The 25,171-nt window shown below is 43.0% G+C and overlaps 1 protein-coding gene across 2 annotated transcripts in view; it reads right to left on the bottom strand.

Moving 5' to 3' along the window:
* Positions 1 to 17,328, bottom strand: part of AOAH (acyloxyacyl hydrolase) — a 76,499-nt gene extending 59,171 nt beyond the window's left edge. The window contains exons 1-3 of one of the 2 annotated variants that reach the window (XM_042042853.1): positions 17,055 to 17,328; positions 16,316 to 16,470; positions 2,891 to 2,986 (exon numbers count right to left, since the gene is read on the bottom strand). In XM_042042853.1, the coding sequence (XP_041898787.1) occupies positions 2,891 to 2,986; positions 16,316 to 16,469 (250 nt within the window). In that variant the 5' untranslated portion in view covers position 16,470; positions 17,055 to 17,328. Of the gene's footprint in view, positions 1 to 2,890; positions 2,987 to 16,315; positions 16,471 to 16,857; positions 16,998 to 17,054 lie in introns of those variants that run through there. The other variant, XM_042042852.1, reaches the window with a different exon arrangement.
* Positions 17,329 to 25,171: the final 7,843 nt, after the last annotated feature.

The raw sequence follows: 25,171 nt of genomic DNA, 5'->3' as shown, positions 1-25,171 counted from the left end.
ATCAATAATCCTGTGTTTGGCATCTCTGCTGATTAGAACACCCTCTGATGAGGTTTGCCAGTGCAGTACCTGGCTCCCTATAGTAACCTGCAGGCAAAGGTGGCTGGCTTCCCCAACACCTCCCCAGTGCATTGCAGGTGATAATCTCCTTATGATTTTCCCAAACCAGTTGGTTTCTACAACATTTCTGGCTCTGGAGGAGCCAGTTGGCTGCTGCAACCTTTCCTGGTGTCTGAGAAGAGAGGAGAATTTGGCTGCCCATCAGCTCTGGAAAGCTGATATAGGTGTTTTGCTGGTCACACTGATTTCCTTATGCATATAGGAAGCTTAATGTGTAATTACCACACAGTGTAAAAAATGATGGGAGGGAAAAAGAACAGTAATAATGTTAAATTATCACTGAGCACATAAAATCTTCTTGAAAGATTCAGATGCCATTCAGACTTTGGCTTTCAAGAAAACACCAAGACCAAAGCCACAGAAAGGATTTACAGGACTTGCCATTGGAGCCAGCCTGCATTCATGTGTTCACAAATCTCCAGCTCTGCTAACACACACAAAGAGAGGATATTGCAGAGAGAAATCTCTGTTAGGAAGAAGTGTAAGTCAGAAAAGAGGGGAAGAGAAACAGAAATAACTATGAGTGTTCAGGGGCAAGAAAAGAGCTTAAACAAAACTAAATGCTGGAAAATTTAGAGAAAATATATAGTATACTTGCTTCAGGTAGAAGCAAGTCCAGAAGGTTTTTCTCTATAGCTTCATAGTCCTGGAAACACAAACTCTGGCTGAATCCCAGAGGACAAATATTTGCAAAAAAGATGCTATTATCATGTTGCCATTTGCACTTGAGCTCTAAGGTGTTTACACAGCAGTGGTCAACACAGAAGCAGAGCATGACTCAGAGGCAAAGCCAGAGGCAGAGGTTCTCAAAGCACATTTTGGGTATCAGACACCTCTGTGTCATCAAGCAGACAGTCATTATCCAGGTAAACATAAATTCTTGCTAACAACATCTCTTACGCTGTAAATACTGTCCCTTCCCCTGGACCTGGCCTTTCTATCTGCTCAAGAGCCTTCCTCACTCATGCCATTACTGTTCTTATTCTCATAGGTTTATTTGCCATGTCTCTTGAATCATATACATTGCAAGTATTTCCATATAAATGAGGATGTGGTTCTGTTTTCTACACAGCCTGTGAGATTGAGTGGGACTGACAGGTACCGAAATTTTCTCTCTTTTTCTCTAAGCATTTTTTGTTCTTGAACATCACATAACTTTACAGAAGGCTTGATCCAAACCTGACTTGACTGTAATCAGAATTATAGGAGGCCCTCAAAAAATCCCACTTTCTGGGGTTTTTGGAGTTTCTACTCCTTTTTATGCCTTAGGAAAAGCCCTGCTGCCATTAATTTGTTGCTGTTACTCTTGTTATCGATTGTAGGCATGTGCATAATAATGAAATTGTTTCTCCAGGTGAAATGCATGACCTGCTTTAGTAGGTTTGCTCCTCACGAGCATCCAAAGCTTTTCTACTCTTTAAAGCAGCAAGAAGAAGCTGCTGATTCCTGCTGGGCTGCAGTGTTCACCTCCCAGGAGAGGATAAATCGGGTTACACTGTAGCTCCCACACAATCCATAGGATTTTTCACTCCTTTCAAGTTCAGGGTCATTTTTTTTCTACTGGGTATATCCATGCATCTCAGAAGGTAACTGGATTATACAGATTCAACTAAAGGGATAAAAGGATTTTATGTGTGTAAAGAATGGCAGCTGAAAAGAAATATCTTGACATGTCAGAAGAACAAGGTCCACTGAGTGAATCATGAACACAGAGCTAGCATGTCATAATTTAAAGAAGAAAATTGTATTTTAATAGCAGGATCAGTGCTTCTAATTGCAACTTCATGGTTGTGTGCCTGTAATTTAAAACACAGAGGATATGACTTATGGAATAGAAATCAGATAAATGTCTTCTATCAATGAATGAATCCTAGCAATTAGCTCCCTGCCCCATTCTGCACTGGGAAATCCTCCCTTGGAAAGGAAGGAATTAATATTCTATACATATCTTCTGTGAAACTAGGGTCTACAGAGTGAGATGGTTTCTCAGAGATACAATTTGTGAAATCATATAAAAATGACATTTTAATGAAGAATTCTAAGCCATATTTTTACATTAATAACGTCAAAAAGATATCAGGAATATGAGATCTAGTAACTTAAATAGTTACAGGATTGGTCTGTGAGGCACAAAGCTATTCTGGCATTCAAACTGTTCTCTATTTAGGGGTGTGCATGTGGAGCTCCAAGCTCCTTTGGGTAGATAAAATAAGGGGAGAAAAAGGGGAGTCTTACATATATTTGTATTGAATAGCTGTTGCTTTTGAAATTTGTATCACCAGTTACATTTCAATAGCTTTTCTGTGCACACCAAATGCTCACATCTTACACCTGTCAGCCTCATCTCATTTTTAAAATTTTACAATAGCAGCTCCTATACCTGCTGAAAACATTTTCATCTTCACCGTTGCTATAAAGACCCATATCGACAAGAAGGAGGAGCAGTGGGGCATACAGTGAATCTATTCTCAAGCTGCTAACAAAGACACAAAGGGGAGAGAAAGGAAGGGAACTGGTCTGCATGTGTTGGTGCTCACGTGTGTGCAGGGCTTAATACAGCCCCATTCACTCTAAGTTTGGAACGAAATCCCAGCTCTGAATCTAAGTGAAGACATGCCACTGACTTTCCTGTAAATAGCCACTTGCTATCTCCCAGCTACACACCTTTGAGAGGTGGATGAAGTTTTCTCAGACTTCATATGTGAGTTTTTGATTAACAGAGAAATACATCAGCACCAACATGACAGATGGCGTATTATTTGGTACTTACCAGGTATGTAGTCACACAGTCTCTCCACGGCTGCTTTTACTGTACTGTTGTGCCACTGTGCAAGCTGTTCGATGACAGACACCACAAGCACGCATCCTTCAAGCAAACAAGAAACCAAAAAGAGGGAATACCATTATCTGTGAAATGTGAGGAAGTGCCCTGCACCACAGAAGTACTTCTGGCATCTTTGGGCATTTCATTTTTTTGAGGTGTTCCATGGCAGATAGGTGTTCAAGGGGAAAAAATATCAATTAATTTCTGTCTTCATTCATACCCTGTAAGTTATTACAGAGAGGATGTTGATTCCAGAGGAGCACACAGAACAGCCTGGCTTTTACAGCACTGTATGATGCTCCTGGAAAAATGACGCCATTCTTTCACGGTTGAAAATTGAGGAGTTGAGGGGATAGCCAATGTTACAACTGCCTCCTTGGTCGCCTGCTCTGTCGTTTTATCTCACAAGAAAAAAGGCACAAGTCTGTACTTGACAGGACTTTTATATCTCTCCACAAAAGCTGCTCAGAGAGGAAACCAAATGTTTGTGACTGCCTTCAGAAGAGATGTCACACCACTGACATGTGCTGACCATGACAGAGCATCCATTGCATCATTTCTTCACAGACCTTCCTCTGAAGCCCAGCGATGCTCAGCACACACAGGGGTGCTGAACCCAGCTACACATTTGTTAAAACCAAAATGTCTTCACAGTTCATTCTGCTCTGCTTCTGTGGTTGGAAAGAAACCACTTCCTATGACCTACAATTCTGGTTATTTCTCATCACTAATCTGGGTGTGAACATGGCTAGTGAAGTTTCTTGAGATGTGCAGCACGTTTCCTGCTGTTTTGGGGACTGAATAGATTCAATGTGATCCCCATGGAACAGTCATTCAAAATCCACAATGAGCATTCATTTCAAGTCAATTTGAAATTGCTGCAGGTCTGCATTGTGCTTTCTCTGCAGTGGCTTCACAATTTTATGAGGAATACATCTTCGGTGATGCAAAGTCTGCCCACTGTAGTCAGACCTCTTAGCCAGAGTGAGGTCACTGCCTAGACTCAGAACCTGTGCAAGAGAGGCAGGTATCCCAGGCAGACAGGAGACAAGGAGCCAGGATGTCAATTTGCAGCAGCCTGAATAAAGACTTCTCTTTGAAATCCCTGTAACTGAACTGTGTTTCCTCTCCTATGCAAGAAATCTCGTCTCTCACACTTGCTCTAGCAGAGTCTAGAAATGGAGGTGAACTGCAGTAGTTTGATGTGGCTGCAGACTCATCTTTTTCCAAAGCTCAAGAACATTAATGTTCAGGTTTTCAGACTGTCAAAACTCTTCAAAGTGAGCTTATAAATTCCTTCCAAGAACCCTTACCTATGTGCTATTAAATCAAAGTGCTGTTCTTCAACATAAATAACTTTGATGCTTCTATGGCAAGTAAAAGAGAAGGTAGGGCAATTGGAACTTGCTATAAGACCAATATTTTTGAGTTTTCTATTACTTCTTCTATCCAAATACAGTAATCCAGTGGAAGTTACAGAGAATTTGTCACCTCTTTTGCGGGGATAAAAGTCCACTTCTACATACTTATTAAATAAAAGGCTCACTCTAGATCCTCTGCAGAATGATTTATGAAGCATACTAAGAACCATTACCTCCAGTCAGCCTAAAAGAATTGAAGAATAAATGGAGACAGATGTGACCAAGAAAAACCCTGAAGCAAGACATTCCTTCTTTCCTGCTCCCCTCCCCAACTACCCAAATAGCCAGAGGCTAACTAGTCCCAGGAATTAATAGCTAATTAAAAACTTAATAGCTGAAAATAAAAAAAAGTTTAATAATAGAGAGCTAAACTAAAAGTAAGGGGGACATCCAAGATGAAGGGTATAGCACGTTCAGGTCTCGGTCTCAAAGAACAGGCCAGGGGCCATCTGGCCCAGGTTTAACCTTAGCACAGCCTCATCATGAAATAGTTTGGATTGGAAGGGACCTTTCCAGTCCAAGCCCTCTGCAGTGAGGAGGGCCATCTTCACCTAGATGAGGTCGCTCAGAGCCCTGTTCAGCCCGATCTCAAATGTTTCCAGGGATAGGACATCCAGCATTCCCACAGTGATAGGGGTGGAAGTTAAAGAATGCAAGAGACTTCAGCTATTTTAGTGCAAGTCATGCCCTGCACTGGCCTCAGGGACAGAAAACAGACCCTGGCTCCTTTGCCAGGGTAGTGTGGGAATAGCCTTGCTGGACTGACTCCATCCTGTAGCACTGAGATGGCAGTGCACATCCTGAAAACACATCATAACACATCTACAGCATTACGTAACTTAGTTCTTATAAGGCTGCATTATTAACACACATGAACAACCTACAGACAACAGGAACTACCCTTCCCCTGACTTCTGTGTCTGTTTTATTCATGAGGATGGAGGCTCAGAAAAATTAAATTACCTAAATGATGACTTAACCACAAAACCACACAGTCTTTCTGTGCTTTCCTTTCTACTCTTACCAAGGTCAGATGTTCATCTATCAATCTTGCTGTCTAGAAGTCAGAAAGACAAAAGGAGTCCAAGCAGAGAGACAGGGAGAAGCTAGCCCTTTGATATTTTCCAAGGTGCACAGCTTCTGTTGTTTTACCTCTCATTCTTTTGCATCATGAGCTTGAGGAATCTACAGAATCATAGAATCGTTTAGGTTGGAGTTGACAGTGTCACCTACTGCAGCAGAGAGAAGTGTTGCTCATTTTGCCTGTGCTGTGTAACTCAGTGCTCCTGCACCTGCAGCCAGGGGCTGCAATAAAAAGGGACTATGGACAAACAGCTCAAAATCCAAGAAGTTGGGCCGAGGATAAAAATACCATTGATATTTCCATTTTCTCTGTTATACAACAGACAGTCTTCACTGAAGATGTAAGTTGCTCTTTCATGTTTGTCAAAGTACCACAGAGGGAGTGAGAAAAAAAAACCAAAACTATTTTTGGTTCAGCTCTGCCAAATAGAAACAGAATTCTTAATCACAAACACAACCATGCAGGTATCCCCACTCAAGGAGCAGTCTCACAGCAATTAAAAGAAAATTTTTCGTGTTGATTAAGTCAGATAGACACCTTTTCGTCTATTGAACCAGGCCCAAAGGCAAATCTGCTTCACATGAGGATGAATGGAGCCAACGCTGAGTCTGAGCAGTACTTAATGCAGTACCTCAGGCTACTAGATGCTATATGAATATAAATAACAGTAACAACAGCCTGACTACTTGGGAAAAACACACAGAGCTGAACTTCAAAATGTTTGCTCTCATAAACTCATCTTCACTCTCACAGAGAGGAGGTTTCTGCTCGTGCTATTACACCCTTCCCACCTTGGCCACTTGCAGACCACACCTCGGTTATCCAAATGCAATTATTCCACATGAAATGCCACGCTCCATGGGACAACTTGATAGACAAAGTCTTGGCTGATTTTCAAAAGGATCTGCTGTTCCTCAGGCACCACAGCTGAAATCTCTGGACCTGAATTTGGAGCGTCTCCCTGCCCTCTGGTAGGAAGGGTGCACACCAGGAACACACCCCACCAACACGTGCCATTGGCTGATCTGCTCTCTGTATTCCCCATCTACCTGGGCTTTTATCAGTTGCCCTTGGTCAACCTGTCCTTACTCCTTGTGGTCTGCTGCCGTGAGCTGTGCCCTGGTGGATGCCTGCTTATGTGTGCAGTCTGCTGGCCTCAAAGCCTTTCATTTAGGCTGATGTCATCAGGAGCAGTTTTTGGGCTGGAGATTCTAAAATACTCAGGAAAAAGGTTGAACCCTGCGAGGAGGGATGAGGAATGTCCTAAGGGGACTCAGAGTGGTAGAGGGAGCCTGATCTACCTAAGCTCCGTGTTTTTTTCATGGAAACATGCCTCCCCAGTAATTCAGATTCATCCTCTAGGAGAACCTATCTCTGGTGTTGGGCTATAGGTAAACTTTCAAGAGATGAGTTGTCTATAAATTTAAGTTAACTCAGACTATCCTTGCTTATACTACAAACCTGCTCTCTTTTTATCATCTTCCTCTGGATTGAGTGGCAGGAAAAGAAATGCTGACCAGTTATCCTAGTTTTTAATAGGTCTTAATTCCACTGGCTAAAAATGGAAAATAATTAGTTAGCTAAAAAGGACAGGGGGAAATCAGACATCTTTGACTGTAAAAATCTCACTGCTTTAATTACTTATGACATGTGCAAGAATATAAACTTTTTAGTACTATAGCATCAGTAGAAAAGCATGTCCAGATCTGGCCAGTCATTAGCAACTATTGCTTGCTTTTAATTTACCAGATATTTAGATGTGATTTATTTCTCATCATGAGCTGGACACATATAAGGCAATGTAAATAGGCTTAATCATTAAATAAAGCTCAATTTTTTTTTTTTTTTTACAGTTGCACATGATTTTCTTTAGAAACAACTTTCAGTACGTTGATTCTGCTGTCTCACTTCAATAATAGGTTTCAATACCTTGACAGGCTGAAGGATGTTTTCTCTGAAAGAAATTCATTGGCATTATAATACTTACTAGGCATTAGAAACTAGACTCTTGTCTTAATAAATGCCTGTCGCTTTTAGCGATGGTTTGTCCCACCTGCTATTAATTTCTGAAGAGATAAGACAAGACCATAACCATTTTGCTCGGTGCAGTAAGGTGAAAACTCACACATCAGGAAGTACTTCTCTCCATGTATTTGAAAGTAGTGTGTAATAAAAAAAATGCCATTTCCAACAAGCCCAGGAAAAAAAAATCATACCCCATTAATAAAATCAGAACTAGAGGAATTCAGCGCTTAGCTGTGAAGCCTCTGGCAGTTTGAGCAGACTATTTAACTTAATCCACTTCTGCCACACAAGTTTGAAAGGATCTATAATTAGAATTCTACCTAGGGATGTCAAAAAGTATCTGGATAGTGAAAGCTGCCTCTCTAAGTTTCAGATTTGTAGGTATATTTGTCTGAGTAAAACTCTGTTAAATGGGTTTTCTGGCACCTGGCACATCTTCCTTTGCCATCCTTTGCTCATGTTTCTGCATGCTGAATTTCTTTCTCACCCCTCCAGTCATAAATTATATGTACCCACAGAGTACAAGGAGGACATAAGTCCAAAAAAGTGGCGTTGGACACCAATAAAAACCCTGCTGGCCAGGCTGTGGCTACTCCGCGGCCACTCTGCTCACTCCTGATGGAGCAGGAACTGGTGCCTTGCTTGGTGATATGGCAAACCTCTGCCTAAAAATCTGTCTGCTGCAGCAAGGCTCTGCACACAAGAAGCCATTTATCACATTCCTGGCTTTATACAGAAGATGAAGGCTTTCCCAAAACAGTCTTTGCTTCTTCCATTTATAGATGATCCTAAGCTCCAAAGGCATCTCTTAAAGCCTAAAGGTGGGAAGACCCAAGAACCTGTCTACAAAAGAGGATATTGCTTTGTGCTGATGCAGTTGTTCTGGCATAAAAACACCTCTTTCCAAACTAATCTTATCCAGTTCCAGTTCAACCTGGAACAAGACATTCCTTATTCACATGGGGTGCTAATAAGAAATAAGGCTTTCTCCTCTGAGATGGGGACATCCATGTGGGTGTTCTAGGTGCAGGCAGACCATGGCTATGCAAAGTTACAACACAGAGAATATTTTCTTTTTTATATAATCATAGAATGGTTTAGGTTGAGAGGGACTTTAAAGATCATCTTGTTTCAAGCCCCCTGTCATGGGCATGGACACCTTCCACTGCACCAGGCTGCTCAAAGCCCCATCCCACTCGGCCTTGAACACTGCCAGGGATGGGGGCAGCCACAATTTCTCTGAGCAACCTGTTCCAGCATCTCACTCACTATATATTCCTTTCCTAACAGTGCTCAATATCCATATTTCCTTCCTGCACTGCTTCTCATTACTGAGCTGATACTTTCAAATAACAGCCCTTAACAACCTCAAGATTTCATTCCAGCACGGAAATATTCAGCTCAAATGACATAACCATTTATACAAAGTAAGGACAGTTATCTTCCCATATACAGCCAGAGGATTTGTTGCTTTGAAAGGTAATTTGGAAACGCATCTGAGTGATAAAGTCTTTTAACTCAGACTTTGTTTCCTATCTCATTTACAGTATTAAGGTATTTTACAGAGATACTGAAGTGATGGAATATAATTATAGGTAGCCATATTCAAATATGTTAGCATATACAAGACCCTTTCATCCTTAATTTGCTAAGTCTTATGAAATATCTTGGAAACACTAAATGGTACACTATTAACAAACCTGTCACTGGGCATTAAATTGCACATAGTATAGTGGCTAAAGACATTTTTAAAATATTAATATCAATATAGTAGCATTTTGAGTGAATTTGTAACAAATTCCTGGAATACCAGTTATGATTTCTGTTGCTCATGCAAAAGCAGTGGGCCACCTTAGGCCCCCTAATTCAGAGCTCCAATCATTCATTTTTGTTTCATTAAGACATCCAACAAGGACTCTGATACAGCTATGACAGTACAGAAAATTCAGTTTTTTCCATCTAGTGGAAGACTCTGGTATCCATACCTGCCAGCCAAATGTATCCCTAGTGTGTCCTTCATTACACTTGAAAGAGCCCTATTTAACAAAATCTATAACCCCAGGCATTTCCAATAGAAATGTTTTCTGTATTAATTAAGAGGGAAAAAAACCCCTGCGTATGTATGTGTGACATTAACACATTTCTCTTTCCAAAATCAGGAAAGGGTATTGAAAATTTACTGAAGCCCAAATGCTGTCAGGGGGAGTTAATGTAAGTGCATAACTTCATCCTTGTTGCAAAGGCTTCACCATTTTAGGATTCTGAATGTGAGAAACTTTTTTTCAGATATACAGTTCCTAAGAGCAGTAAAAGTGATTGCCTTAAACATAAGCAGAAGATCTCTACAGGGTTAACACATGAACAAGAGTGAGAGGCCCACACGTGGCAATCAGCATCCAAATAGACAATCAATAAAATAAGATTATTATACTCAACAGAACCATCAGTAATGTAAAATGTACAAGACTACCCATGTCTACAAATGCACATGGACGTGACTGTGCATTTACACACACATAGATGTGGATGTGTTTGCATGCTGAGCACATCTTTTTATTGTGATCAACAGATATATATACCTTTTACAGTCATAGGCTTTCACTAAGACTTGGGGTGATTTTGCAAAAGAAATTTTTACCATCAGTTGCTGAAAAGCTGCTGAATAGTTTCCCTAGTATCTCTACTGTACTATTCCCATGCCTGTGTTTATTCTAGCAAAAGTATAATCATAGGAAAAATGTTATGGTCAAATTTAGTATTTATTGCTGATCATCAGGTCAAACTTTGCTGCTGATTAAATGGAGCAATGTTGGTGAAGTGAGCAGAGCTGCTGTGGCTTGGAATTGACTTTGCTGTAATCAAAGTCGATTCCCAACCTTTTAGAGTAAAATACATTGTGGTGCTACACTGATATTGGGCATGGCTTTTTTACAGAACTCACTGAGCTGTAAATTATACATTCTGTCATGGTGCCCCCCCAGACAGTATGTGCACAGCCACTTTGTCTGAGCGCAGTTGTTAGAAGCCTCCAACTCCATTTGGCATGTTCCATTGTGTGAAGTTATCGGGAACTCTGAATGCCACCCATCCTGCTGCCACTCCACAGGGCATATTTCATCCCTGCACTCATGCACAGCTAGACAGAGGCAAACTGTTGAGGACAATGACTATCACGCAAATCAACACAGGTAAAGGTCAGCATTTTATGCTGCCAGTAGCTCAGAAACACCCGTTCTTTAATGCAATCAGAGCTGGAAATATGTTTCGAAAACATGCTCCTTCATACACTACGAATTGTGTGCTCCCGGCTGAAGGGAGGCGGTGACCCGCAAAGGTTGCTGAGAATGGCATTATATTGAGCACAAAGATGGGGAAATTTGCTTCCCTGGCTGCTGACCCACAGGATTACTGCTTACTTGCAGAGAAGATGGAGAGTGCTGCTGTCTGGCCCTATTGAGGGCCCCCTGACTAATCGCCTCGTTCCATAAAGGGCAACCAAAGTTAATCACCAATAGAGCACAGCAGTCTGCTGCGGGGGGGGGGAATAAATAAATGCTGCTCTTTGCAAATGCTGCTCTTGCAGTCACAGCACAGAACTCCCCAAATGCTGGCCTGGAGTATGTCCTCTTACACAACCTCTGCCCTAGCAGACGATCTATACCATCTAGGCTGTTCTGAAGGGACAGGGCAGACACAGTTTGTAAAGATCTCTGATGAGGTCTTCTACAGATTTCTCAGGAACAGATTACTGTGCTCACTTATCACTGTCATAAGAAAATCCTCCTCCTAACCCGAATGTCCCCACTGGTGCCCATTTCTGTTACTTCTTGCCATAGCTCTTATGAACCTGGAGAATGGATCACGCCTTTAATGTTTTCAAGGACAGATATGTCTTTTCTCAAGTTTTTCTTCTCTAGACTAGTTAACTCTAATTTATTCACTCTTTCTTTATAGCTTATTCTTGTTTTTCTCTGAAACCTCCTGTCACTCTGCATCACTCTTGATGCACAGCCCCAAAAGGGAAGTCAGAAATCCCTCTGAGGCTTTGTCAATGCTGAGAAAGGTAACAGGTTACTTCACATGTCTTGCACGCTAACTTCTGTTTGCACGTCTCGGTGCGTGCCGCATGTGCGTGCTTTGTGACAGCAAGCCATCACTGTGCCACTACAAGCCCGGATGATCTCCCCTAGGGATGCTACCCAGCCCATTGTTCCTCATCTGCTGTGTGTGTCATTGACTATTTCTGCTGAAGTGCCTTCAATATTCCCATATTGAAATTACCTTTTCAGATGCAAGTACTCCAAGTTGTCAAGATTGTTTTGAATTTATTTCTTCCCTCCATTTCACTTGCAAACAATTTCAGCTTTACAAGAACTGCTAATTTAATAGCACAAATTTCATTATCCTGGCTAGAGAAAATATGGAATGATAGTATGTTCAAAAGAGAAGTCCAAGAAAGATATGATTTTGTACATCCATTTGCTTAGGGAGTGAGACACTTGTAATTACTCTCTGAACAAGACTACCCATCCGTTTTGTTCTGCCCTGTAGAAGCTTAATCAATGTCACACATCTCTCAAGCATAAGATTAGTGCTGAGGCGGTGCTAAAAGACTTACAAAAGCCCAGCTATAATATCTACTTCTTATTCCATGTCTACATGGCATTATCCCATTGGCAAAGAAAATTAGGTTGATCTGACGCTACTTTTGAAAGTTGTTTTTAAAAAGTTTTAACTGTTGCAGGATTTTTGTAGGATTTGATGTTTAACTGACTAATCTACCATTCCCCAAATACCCTTTCTTGGTATATTGAAGGGAGATGAATACAGAAGTTCCCTTCTGCCTTTCAGTGTCTCCCTGACTTTCTGCATCCTCCAGGGCAGCTTCTGCCTTTCCTGAGGTTGCGTCAGGTACCTCTGGATGAAGTCACCTTTGCTAGAGAACAGAGCAATTTGCAAAAACCCTTAAAGGGCTCTGTTGTAATTCAGGGTGGAATTGAATAAAAGCTTTCAAAACCAGTAGAAAAATGATGAAACATTAACACCAGTGTCAACAGTTTACCAGTTTTGCTGCACTGTCTTTGGGTACCTTAACATTAACTTAAGTAAAACTTTGCTTGCCCCATGAAACAGGCAGCATTTTCCTCATTTAACAGCTGGGAAAGTAAAGACCTGAGTATATGAGGGATTCGTTCATGCTTAATTTTTGAGAGAAAAGTACACTGCATCTCTTTCTCAGAATGCCGCACTGAAACAGTCAGGCTGCACTCAGCAAAGGGATTTCCAGGTCTCATCCTGAATAAATCCCTTAAGCCATACTGCCCATGAGTAACAAACCCAGAAAGGAAAGCCAGACCCAGCATCCAGCTCCCAAACCAGGGCACAGAACAAAACCTCACTGCCTTTGCAGGACGAAAAACAGCTTAGTGGGCTTTTGCATGCAGGAAAACTTGCAAAAGCCCTTTCATCTATCATAAGGAAAAACCAGAAGAATATATCACACGCAAAGAGTGCAGAAGGCCCAGAGGAAGGGCCTGAGCTGATTTCACAGAATTCAAAAAGGGTGGCATTTTACCAGCCTGGGGAGACAGGAAATACTGATGGAGAAAAAGGACTGTCAGATGTTGGGAAAGTTTTTCTTGTGACAAGGCCAAAGAAAGACCATTTACCTGGCTGTGGTTAGGTACTGCTACAGACCAGTTATCTTAGATAGTGAGGAATTGCTTAGGTATACATCTGATCCTGTGGTTGGGAGGGTTAATATTGGGTGCTTTTCCCCCTCTTTGCTGTAACTCTAAAATGAAGTAGTATTAAACCCCATTTTAGGTTGCAACACTCCAGTTGTTTTGTTTCTACACCAAGTCAATTATGAAAAGAGTTTCTCTGAATGAAGCAGCCACATTTTTCAGGAAAACGGAGAAAAAATGATGCGATTTTTTCTACAGTTAGGAAGGGTGATTAAAACTTCTGTCTAAATCTCACTGGAGGCACACCCTCCTCTCCTCCAGCCCTATGCCATATTGGCATATAGGTGCCTACCCAAAATACATTTTCCAGGATCTGCTAAGGGCAGGGAAGCCCCTTGAATTACCCAACTTCTTTGCCAGTACGACTGGAATATACTGGGGCAGATGGTGGTGCCTACCCAGGGAGTGTTGCAAGCAAGGGGAACAGAAGGAGGAAGCAACCAAGTTGTAGCACATTTAACAGAGGTATCAGAGCTGCACTTTGCTCTCCTGTCATATTATTTCCATGTATTTCTTCAAGAAGTGTGATACTTTCAGTGGAAAGGCTTAATGGGAAATATTTTCTTGGTTTTGTTACTGAAAGAGCATTCACTTTCTGACTGGATTTGGCTACTAACATAGCAATCTCAGTCAAGCAGGTGGTACACAGGAGTGATCAGAAATTCAGTGTGTAGCCACCTCATTTCCCTCAGAAAAGTGAGGCAGATAACTTTGAAAGATTAGACACCTGACCACACATTCAAACTTGCATGAAAAAAACCCATTTCTTCAAGAAAATCTCCTATGCATTTAGCAATGGGAATTTCTCACATTAAAAATTAGGTAAGATTTAAGGAAGAAATTCTTCACTGTGACGGTGAGAAGGCACTGGAACAGGTTGCTCAGAGAAGCTGTGGATGTCCCATTCCTGCCACTATTCAAGGCCAGGTTGGATGGAGCTCTGAGCAAGCTGATGCAAGGGAAGCTTCCCTGCCCATGTCAGGGGGGATGAACTACAGGAACTTTAATGTTCCCTCCAACCCAAACTATTCTATTATTCTCTCTGATTCTAAGAAATCATCTTGTCCTTGATCTGTAAGGCCAAGAAGACACAGAAGTACTCATATCTCTTTCTCATTACCTTCTCAGATGGTAAGCCAACTAAGAATCTGGGGTTGAGTTTTAGGAGGATGTGCTCCTGAAAGGGCTGGTCACCAAATCAGATGCAAGAGCTGACATTACCCCTGCTCCAAGCCATGGCAAGTGCAAACACCAATTCCTCTGTGCTTTCCCTTTCTGCTTGAGAAAAGGAAGGGACACAGTATTTTCAAGAGTTAGTAGAAAGAGCAGCTAATCAGCAAAAGCCCAGAGTTGGCCATCTGGGGTAGCAGCCACCAGCCCTCCCTGACAGGCCTGGCTCATGCCCCTTTTAGCACCATCCACACTTCATTTTTATCTTGTGGTTTACAGAGATGGGCACAGTCTGTTTTGGTCCTGAGTCAAGCTCACAAGGATGTTTTTAGCTGAAGGGACACCTCAGAAAGAGAAACTGGTGTGGGAGGCAGTGGTTTTCTCGTCTCCTCCCTGAAAAAAGAGATGCTCAGTGGTCCCAGCAATGGGGCTAGTACAGCTCCCCTCCCTTTAGGAAGGAAAGAAAGGACAAGTTCTCTTGCACAAGGCAACTTCAATGCAATATGTGGTATTTAAAAGTTTTCTGGGTCAACAGGATGGAAAGGACAGACAATGCTCACAACCTGACATCCAAAAACCACCAGTGTAAAAATCCCACAGATGAGCATGATCACTGCCTTTCCTGTCATCAAAACTGTTATTGCCTTAAGCGCTCACTACTAAACAACACCACTTCCCCCTAGCTCTGGCAGCTGCTCGGTTACCGCTTGCACGGCTCCCAGCCCAAACAAGGACAGCCTCACAGCCATTTCTGTTTTTCACCTCTTGTTCTCATGTTCCGGCTGGTGGCTGAACCACCTCACCACCCTGACTCTACTCTGCTTTCTATTCACCCTGCCCCACCAAAACTGTCAGGGGCACTGTGGGTGGCTCAGAAGTGGGGCAAAAAACTGCTTTTATCAAGTTTAGGATTATTATTTCTAACTGTATTCCCTGAGCCACAGTGAAAAGAATTATTTCCTTCTGAAGGACGGAGAGCAGTCACAGGGTTTATGTTTCCAGCACAAAGGTGCCTTGGGAAGCTAGAAGAACTGCAGAATTTTAAGGCTGAAAAAGGCCTGTAAGATCAACAAGTCCCCCTGATGACAAAATAAAGCATATGACTGTAATGCATAAGACATACCCATTTGCACACTTAAAAAATATAACCTACCACATCTCCCTAGGTATATGGATTGTAATGCCAAGGGCATTTCTGGTGCAGAGATATCCACAGTCTACACTGATTCCAGTGTTACCAGTCTTGCTCTGGGAATCACTTAGCCAGCTGAGACTGTAGGATACCTATCCCCAGCTATAGGTACTGTGGGGATCACCACAGTCACTGAAGTCACGTGAGAAGGGGGTTGCCAACTTGCCCCACTTCTGTATGGGTCACGCAGACGTGTGTGCTCACAAAAAGGAAAGGAAATGTGAAGAAGCAGCCTTTGCAACCCGGCTATCCAGAGACGATCATCCAGACCACGAAGTTTCTCTGGCCCCAGTATGGACTGACCATCCTTAAGAACAGTTTTCTAGGCACTGAAATCAATGAGGAGACCCTGGGCAAGCCTGAAGGGAACCTTCCTGCCAGTTAAGCAAAATGCATTGTGAACCCTAAGAAACACTAGGACCTCCTAACATCCTATTTCCTGATCCCACACCTACCGACATCAAAGCCAACTTTTCAGATGCCATTCCCCACAGAGCAAAAACATGAACTTTGGGAAGCAGCAGTCAAAAAACAAAATCATAAAATAATTCCAGATCCCATGATGGCCTTGCAAAATCTTCAGTGACTGTTTCACCAAAGACTACAAGCATTTTGCAGTACAGCTGTTGAAATAGATAAAGAAGCAATTTATGATGTGAATAGCAACTCTCAGCTCACCAGTAGAGTAAGGAATGAACTAGTCCAGCAGGCAAACAAAACCTGGATACATACCAACACAGGTGTGTCCTTTGTACAGCCCAAAGGGGAGCGAAGGGGGTCGTGGGTCTTTTCCATGGGGCAGAGGGGAGGAAGAGGCAGCCTTCAGCAGAAGCAAGAGCCAGAGGATGCAGAATAAATTAAGGAATGTTTGCCTAGACCCCTTCATCCTAAAGAAGAAAAAAAAGAAGAAATAAGGAGGGAAGGGTGCACGTGGACCTATATTCCCTTAACTCTCAGGGAGTATCCTGCATCCGTGCAGCTTGAGGAGAAAGGAGACTGGCGTGCCTGTGCAGCTGTAAGTAATGCAGGGACAGATTCCCAGGCGGGGACAGAGATGTCTGCCCTCTCATGGGGTGCATGGAGGATCCCACACTCGCACATCGCAGGTGCTCTCCCAACCCCTCAGCCCCTCTCAGGCCCTGCCACCCATTAAACCCAGCAGGTCCCATAGACCTGGGCACACTGTGACCAGGCTGGGAGGATGCCCCTGTGGCCCCAGGCTGCTCTCCACACCCCCACGCGACCCCGCTGCCCCATGTGCAGCTCTTCCCAACCTGCTGGCCTGGGAGGACCAAGAGGGTTGGATGAACAGCTCTGGCTCAGCGCTCCCGTGTCTCCTGCAGTAGCAGTAGATGACTAACGACCTTGAACCACAGCAGCTGCCGGAGCCACTCAGCATTAATAACACAAGACACTCCCCTGAAAAACTAGTGTTGCAAAAAGGGGAAAAAAAAAAAACAACTCCACAAACCCTTCCCCCGTGCGCCGTTGCTCCTCTGTCCTCCTCCGCAGAAAGGAAAAAAAAAAACCAATCTCTTCAGCTGCTTCTGTAAAATTTCTGACCAGGGTTTCCGTTCAGGAGGATTGAGTGTGAAAAATGAAAGAAGCTGCTCAAGATGGAGCCGCAGGGGCAGGAGGGACGGGGCTGCCGTGCTGGGGTTCTGGGGTTTTGCCGGGGCTTTAGTAGTGCTGGGACCGAGCCACAGGGATGGGAGACAGCTGCCAGTGTGAAGGCAGCACTGGGAGCTGAACCCCCGTTCCCATCGGCTTTGAGCACATTCGCTTGCAGCCCCCAGCTGCCTGTGCGCCTTGAGAAATCCTGAGCTGTTCCTGCTTTGGCAGTCACAACAACTAAAGGTTTCCCTGGCTCTGTTTTTTTTAATCCCTCAGACAAGGCATAAACCAGTCGTTCCCCAGCCTGAAGCAAAAGCAGAGAGTAAAACATGTTTAAACGACATGACTTCAGAGGTGGAACAAGTCCAAACAGCTACATCCCAGGCACTGTGGATGCAAGGATGGCTATAAGGAGGTGATCTAGGACTGAGGCACCGGAGGGACAAAGCTGTGTCCCACCTCCACCTTTGCCTTTTTGTATAAACCAGCGCAAGTCTCTTCCCCTCACAGTGGGCAATGGGTACTCATCTTTCCTTTCCATTCCCTGTCTGTCTCTTTCAGAAGTGGGCAGGCCATTGACATGGGTTGCTAAAGGACAATGAGGAGCCTGTCTCATCAAGTATTCCCCACATGCTTCCCAGGAATAACTAAAAGAGACTTACAAATAGTGTTGTAAAAAGGAAACTAGAGGATGTATTAAAATCAGTGATTCCCAGCCAATTCCTGCAGACCAACACGATCACACATGGATCAGACCTGCTTCAGTATTTAATGTGTTTTTTGCAAACCACTTCCTTCCTTGGGAGCCTCCCCTACGACCTTCTAAAGACAGTCCCAGGAAGTTTGCCTCAACTTTGATAAGGAGGATTTGCCTTGTGCTAACGATAATATAATCCAGTGGCTCTGGGGGAAAAAAAAAAAGACTATAAAATCTTCAATGTGAATATAAATCACTCTCTATCTCCATTCTTTAAGCCAAGCCATTTATTTTCAAATATATGCTTTTCTTTGAAAAATATAAAAAATAATTAAACCCAAAATGAAGGTAATAACTGTTGCCTGAGTTTTGCAGAACTGTTTCTGCTTATTATTCTCCCTATAGCTAGCAATGCTGGTTTTCTTTTTTCTTTTTTTTTAGTAGCAGATAAACAAAAATCATAGTGCAAAGTACCTTATCCATATGCCAATCCTACTGAAATCTGCAGGATGTTTTTCTTAACGCTGTAAAAACTTGCTATAAAAAGACACTGTGCTACAGCGACTGCAGCTCCATTAAACCCTTTTTAACACACATATCACTTGGTTCCCAATGACACTTTGAAGTCCTTTAGAACTCTGCATATTGGCTCATGAGCATTTTCTGCAAAAGCAGAGTGCTAATAATAGGCAAGGAAAACCTTCCTAGCAGAGAGGTCTTGGGAATGGTTTCTGCTTTATATCTATTGCAAAGCACAAAGCTAAACAACGGCACTTATAAAGCACAGAGATAGATCCCAAGCTGCTCCCAGGCATGTAAACCTGCAAAGCATGTAGCTGAAGCCTGTAATCAGCTGTGCTATTTTCTTTCATTTTAGCCTGTGGAAAGAGCAGTGAGATAACTGCATGTGTAACACAGAGCTGCTTTGCACTGTACCTTATACATTAGTCAAGCTCTTAAACCAATTGAAGAAACAAAACCCCAAAGCTTTTAAAATCTGCAGTCTGGTCAGAGAAATGAGAGATTTGAATTAGAGGCCACCTGGGAAGGTGACACCCCTCCCCCTGCTGGCCCCTCCCCAGACCAGCGTGAAATCTTTCTTCTTCCCACTCCAATCAGATAGCAAATCCTTTCCTTTTGCCAAGCAGATTTTATATTACTTCCAAGTCCGTGACACGGTAAGACCTAAAGCTGTCTTGGTACAGGAGCGAAGGAGCATTTGATGTTGCCTTTTAATCTTAGCAAGTGCATAAATGATATTAATGGGAGGTAAAAAACAAATTAGACCTGTCCCAAAGGAAAGCATTTGATTATAAATGCTTCCATCAGGTTGTGCACAACACGTAAGTCAGGGAAGCAGACCTAGGTCAAGGGTGACTCAGGAGATGCTGCCTGCCTAGAAATAGAGTATGAGAGCTGGAGCAACTCTTCCCTCTGCAAAGCACCAGGTGCAGAGAGGTGATGTCTGGGGTTTCCCCTGCCCAAAAGGGTCTGGCAGGGTCACCCTACAGTTCTTGAGCTGTAACAAAATCAGCTCTTTTTAATGTGTTTGCAACCTGGGCTTGGAGCAGGTCCAGCCAGGTGGCAGAGGAGTGTAGTTCAGGGGGGTGCCCAGGGCTGGTGGGGCTGCTCAGGGTTGTTATAGCCCACGAGTGCCTCAAAGCCCTGAAACGTGCTTTTGGGAACGATGAGAGCCAAGTGGATGGAGGAATAAACTCTACAGAAATGCTCCTGGACACCCCACTAAATACCTGTCTGCAGCATTACTCACCTAAATAGCGCTGAGAATGCAGTCAACACTTTGTCTCTCTGAACCTCCATGTGTTGCTTTTGAAGAGGAGGCAAGGCCAGTGCAGAGCCAGAGGTGCAGTGAGATCACCACCTCTTGCAGATGGGAAACCCTCAGTGCCCTGGAATGACCTAGCTCCACAGTCATTCGCTAGCTGTTAGGCAGAACACATAGGGTCAGTTGAATTTTTTCAAGGTTGAATTTGGACTAGTGGTACTAGTGATAATATATATATAAATAAATGAATACACATGTATATCCATGATATACACTGGCCAACCTGCTGCTGCTTCCTGCTAAGGAAATGGGAGGGGGCCAGAACTCCCTCCATTCAGCACACAGATGAGGAAGGATGTGCCTTGCATTCTCTGCAGGGTTTTGGTTAAATTCTGCTCTGAAGGGAAGTCCTGCAGCTCTCAGTATTTGCTCTCAGGGTGCCAGAACACACTGAAGAACTTTCTCAGCTCACCCAGCTTGATCCAGTCTATCTTTTTTGGGAGTTTTAGCACATGTGAGGCTCTGCAGAGCTAAATCTCAGTTACCATATCCTCAGGTACAGGCCAGTAGCATGTGTGGGGGACACACCATGTAGGAGAGGGCTTTGGTTGGGGGTCACCAGACCCCATTAGTTCCCAATTAGCTGCAGGAGCTAATGACCCATGAAGTGCCCCACTCGGTCACTCCCAGCCCAATCTCTCCAGCCACACCCTCAAGCCTCTCTTAGTTTAAGCAGATCTGAGAGAAACTTGCAGGTGTGTGGCTGCCAAAAACCTGAGGCAAAGCATGCAAAGACAAGCTTGAATTTCCATGATGGCAGAGCAGACAGTGTTAGGGAACACGTGTAGCTAGTGAAGAAATACAATCCTCTAGTCTGATCCCAAGAGCAGGGGTGTGGTTTCTGGAGTTTGAAGGACCCACAACATTTCTCCGTTTCTTGTGCTTCCATATGAGTTCCTGACACCTAATGTACATTGGTTTGGGGGGTGGTGTCAGATCAGCTAGGGGACAGGTAAGGTTTCAGCCTCTATCTTTGCTGCCCCTGACAGAGATGCAATGGAACCGAGTTAGGGTTTCTGATTTTCTGAGTAAGGTCTTAAACACAATTTAAGAGTCACCCCTTCCCTGTAGGGAGCAATACGTGATTGCCGCTAGAACTGTGAAATGAGATGCGAAAATGAAGTTAGTTTCAATGCTGCTTTCTATAACGGGTCCCTAAAGACCTGTTTTATGTATACAGCAAATACATTGAAAAAAGCCATCAAAAAGAAGAGAGAATGAAAAATACTTCCATGAAGCCCCAAAACAGGACAAGCAAGAATTGGTTTGTCATCTGTCAGGATTAGGGGCCACTTAGATGAAAAAAGAAATATGAAATAGTTATCTTACAAAAGGAGATCAGCTGGCAGTATATATTTATCTATCCTATTCTGTCCAAGTCACTGCACACATTAATGCACTTTTTTTTTTCCCCCTGTTTGGTTAGATTTCTTTTACATATTGATTTTTAAGATATATGCATTTTTTCTCTTTGTCACATTCATGTATGCATTTTTAAGATGATTAAATGTTATACTGGAAGTCTTTCTTTCCCTTTCTTTCCTCTTTGACACGCTGTTCAGTTCTTAAGGGAATAGACATAAACCTTGTATTTTTGTGTCTGGAGAGATAAAACCTGCAGGAAGAAGCCTTTAGATCAAAGATCTTCTCAGTCCCTTTTCTTCCTTTTATTTTCAAAACGCTGTCCTTTGTGCCCTTTGACTCTGAAGTTCCCAGTGGTTTATTGCGTTGGTTATTTTTCATTACTGCTCTCCAAATTTCTCTGACTGTCATAAGCATCTCTGTGGTTGGTGCATTATCACTGGCACGGATGAACATTTCCAGAGCCCCATGTGGATTTGCGACTGCACCACAGCCAACTGAGTCATTCCCTCTGCCCCAGTTTCCTTATCAGTTGCTGCTTGCAGTTCAAGTTATGCGTCTGTTTCAGAGTCTCTCCATCTCATTGTCATTCAAAGCTGCAGGGAAAGCATTTAAACCAGTATTTTCTTGCACTCATATCGAAAAAATTTGTTCCAAGTTATTGCCATGCAGCAGCTGAGATGATTATCCTTTATTCTGCCACCTTTAATGAAGTTACCTGTCCCAGCTTGCAAGGACAGTTGATATGTGTGCTCTTAGAAATGTAAATCGTTGACATGACTGGCTTCAGTTTGGATACATTAAAATGTGGGAACAAGCCTCTTAAGGCTTTCAAACAGGGAACACATGAAAAATACAGCTACATCACCCTGCACACTTGAGCACAGCAGGTTGTGCGCTTCTGGGAAGCTCTGGCTGTTAGGGTTGAAAAAAAGGGGTGCCTTTGGATTTTCTACTAAAGATGGCTTTCTGCAAAGCAGGGATCTGATGAACTGCATCCTCAAAGTGTATTTCTCACTACTGCCTGTAAGGAGCCCTACAGTGATTTACATGGCTTAGTGGTGGACTTGACAGTGCTGGATTAATGGTTGAACTTGATGATCCTAAAGTGGTGTTCCAAACGAAATGATTCTATGGCTCTGTGATTATTGGTGACGCAGTACATTTCCTCAGTCGTCTGATATTAATGCAGAAAAACAAACCTGGCTATTGTGTTCTTACTGTGTGCAAATGACCCTACAAATCCAGAGGTAATCTTACTAACATAGATTTTGCAGTTTGAGTTCTATGGGCACAGCTGTGGGCCTTTTCCAACCTAAAGAAGACTTAATTCTTGCTATTATCTAGACAAAAGTGCCCCAAACCCTCAACTCTGGCAATTAAGGAGCATGAGAGTGTGGCAATATTACTGAAAGACTTGTCAGAGGCCTTAGATAAGAGAGTCACTCAGAGCCAGCCTTAAATACAAGTCAGGAACCTTGGGACAGACTCTCTGCTGTCCTGCAGTTTGGGTACTGATTTAAATCCCAGAGAAGTGAGATCCAAGCATTACCAACTCAGTGTGATTATTGCCTTGCCATAAATAGCTAGTAGCCTGCTAGGCAAGGCAAAATCGCATCTACTGCATCGATCCCTGCAGCGCTATCGCTATGGCGTTGGGTTTTGTCAGAAATGCAACCCCCTATCAGGCTCCCAGTTTAGTGCTGATGAAGCTGTGGTGGAGGGGGGTGGGGCAAAAGCTTGCCCCAGATGCTGCCAGGTTGTAAGTGCTTACAAGGGGAGCATCACAACATCAGAGAAGAAGAAAAATAAATGTTTGATTATATTTGTTCCATTTGATCTTTCCTCCAGTAACGCAAATAAAAGAATTTCAGCTCAACAGCCTCTTGATCTCAGCACAGAACAGATGCCAATAAAAGATAATTATTCCCAGTGTTTGGGCTAGGAAACAGTGCTGAATGTCACTGGAGGCATTTTTAGCACATACCAAAGTTCACAAGTTTATTTAAACATATTGATTGAGGCTTGTACTGGGACTTCTGTGCTCAGAAATGGGATCTCTACAGCATATGTACTGTGGTGGCACTTTGCCATTCAGTAATAGGGTGGGGGACGTTGTGGTTTTTTGGTCCTTCTAAAGAGATCTTTCACTGATTTGCTTTGATAATAAAAGACCTGCAGCTGAGCTGGACAATTTCCATCAGCAAAATAGCCCTGCAGGAGTAGTATCCATCATCCATGGGTGAATACGAAAAGGCAGAGCAGGCTGATTTTTCAAATATTGATTAGGCAAGTCACTGGCCAGCCAGCTATGTACAGAGCCTTCATGCTATAGAGAAGTCAGGCTGTATGAAAGAACTCAAAGCACTTGGAGGAATATACATCCACTAATTCAAGAAGATGAGGGTGATGTAGCAGTCAGTAAAGATCGCACTGATAATCTCATCTTATACAGACAAGCCAAACTCAGGCATGAGGTCATCCCTTAACATTTCACCTTTCAGATCACAGAATCATAGAATCATTTAGATTGGAAAAGACCTTTAAGATAATGAAGTCCAATTGTTAGCCCACTGCTACCAAATCCACCATTAAACCACATCCCTAAGCACCATATCTACACATCTTTTAAATACCTCCAGGGATGGTGACTCAGCTGCTTCCCTGGGCAGCCTGTTCCAATGCTTGACAACCTTTTCCATGAAGAATTTTTTCCTAATATTCAGTTTAAACTTCCTCTGTCACAGTTTGCCTAGCTCTATCACTGAAAATTCATGGTGGGCTTGTTTGCATTTGTCTGTCTTTTCACTTGCGTCAGACTTTATGCTGATGTCCGACATCGATGGTTTAGCCTTGCATATATACAAGAAGATGACAAGGGCAGCTGTTTTTATCTCCCACTGTTCACAGCTACCTCACCATAAAGCAGACACGTGCCTCTCCAAAATGGCTCTCTATTCAGAACACCTTTCACCCTTTCTGCTTCCTTACCCTGTCTGGGCATCCCACAGACTTATCTCTTTCCAGCTTCAGACTCAGAGCTGTATTTTCATTTCTTTTCTGTCCCATTCCAGAAATTAGGGTATTAAAGAAAATGCTCAGTTAAACACAGCAGCATTTGTTCAGGCCCCTTCTTGAGGGATATGGTAAGGTGAGCAGCTGGGGCTTGATGCAAATCTGACACATTAATTCATCCCAGAAGAGACTTGAACCTGGAGAAGGCAGGCATGACTCCTGCCTTCACAATGAGAAATGGACCCATGAGAATCAAAACCAGCAGCACAAGGACCATCAAACTGTAAGTGAGGGGGAAAGCAGGCACTGCATCACTCTTCTTTCCCCACTCAAGCTGTGCCTTGAACACAGCCTATTTCTGCCTGGTCAGCTGCCTGGTCTCTGGCCCCTCCACACACGTTGGAGTCATTAAACCACCCATCAAGACACCATCCCTCATGCACAGTGGGATGGCTGCCTGCCTCCCTCACTCATTATTGGCCTTCCACAGTCCTTTTCAGCCAATTAAATGAAATATAAATAGCATTTCAGATAAATGTTCACTCTCTTATAATACCTTTCTGACGTCTTTCTGCTCTTGCTCTGGATGCATAAAAAAGAGCTATGATGTATTTCAATGAGTTAGTGAATCCTTTTTGAACCCTGATATATGCTCAGTATAAGGTTATTTAAATATGAGGAGTACAGGCATGGGCATTAGCAAAATCTACCCAACTAAATTGTTCAGACAAAATGAGCAGGCAATCTTCTGCCTTGCAAATCTATCTGTCTTCCACAATGAAGGACTCCAAGCCTGCTGATGCAGGACCAACCTCCTTTTCCTGCACTGGAATGTCCACAGCCATGAGAAAGTATGGTTCAGGCTTTCCTGTCCCTTTTTCCTTTTTAAATTTTTTTTTATTTGTATTTAAATTAAGCTGCTGGACACCACACCAGAGATTCTCTTTTCTTTACCTTAATAATGTAGAGTGAATGCTCTACAAACAAATGAGAAAAAGAAAGAGGAGGATTCAGGAATGTTACTCAGGGTTTTATGGAAGTGTGACACAGAAAT

Source organism: Corvus kubaryi, unplaced genomic scaffold, assembly GCF_017639235.1.
Source record: "Corvus kubaryi isolate FWS band 111438036 unplaced genomic scaffold, C.kubaryi_AGA036_p1.0 37398, whole genome shotgun sequence".
NCBI lineage: Eukaryota > Metazoa > Chordata > Aves > Passeriformes > Corvidae > Corvus > Corvus kubaryi.
This window is presented reverse-complemented; position numbering and strand designations above follow the sequence as displayed.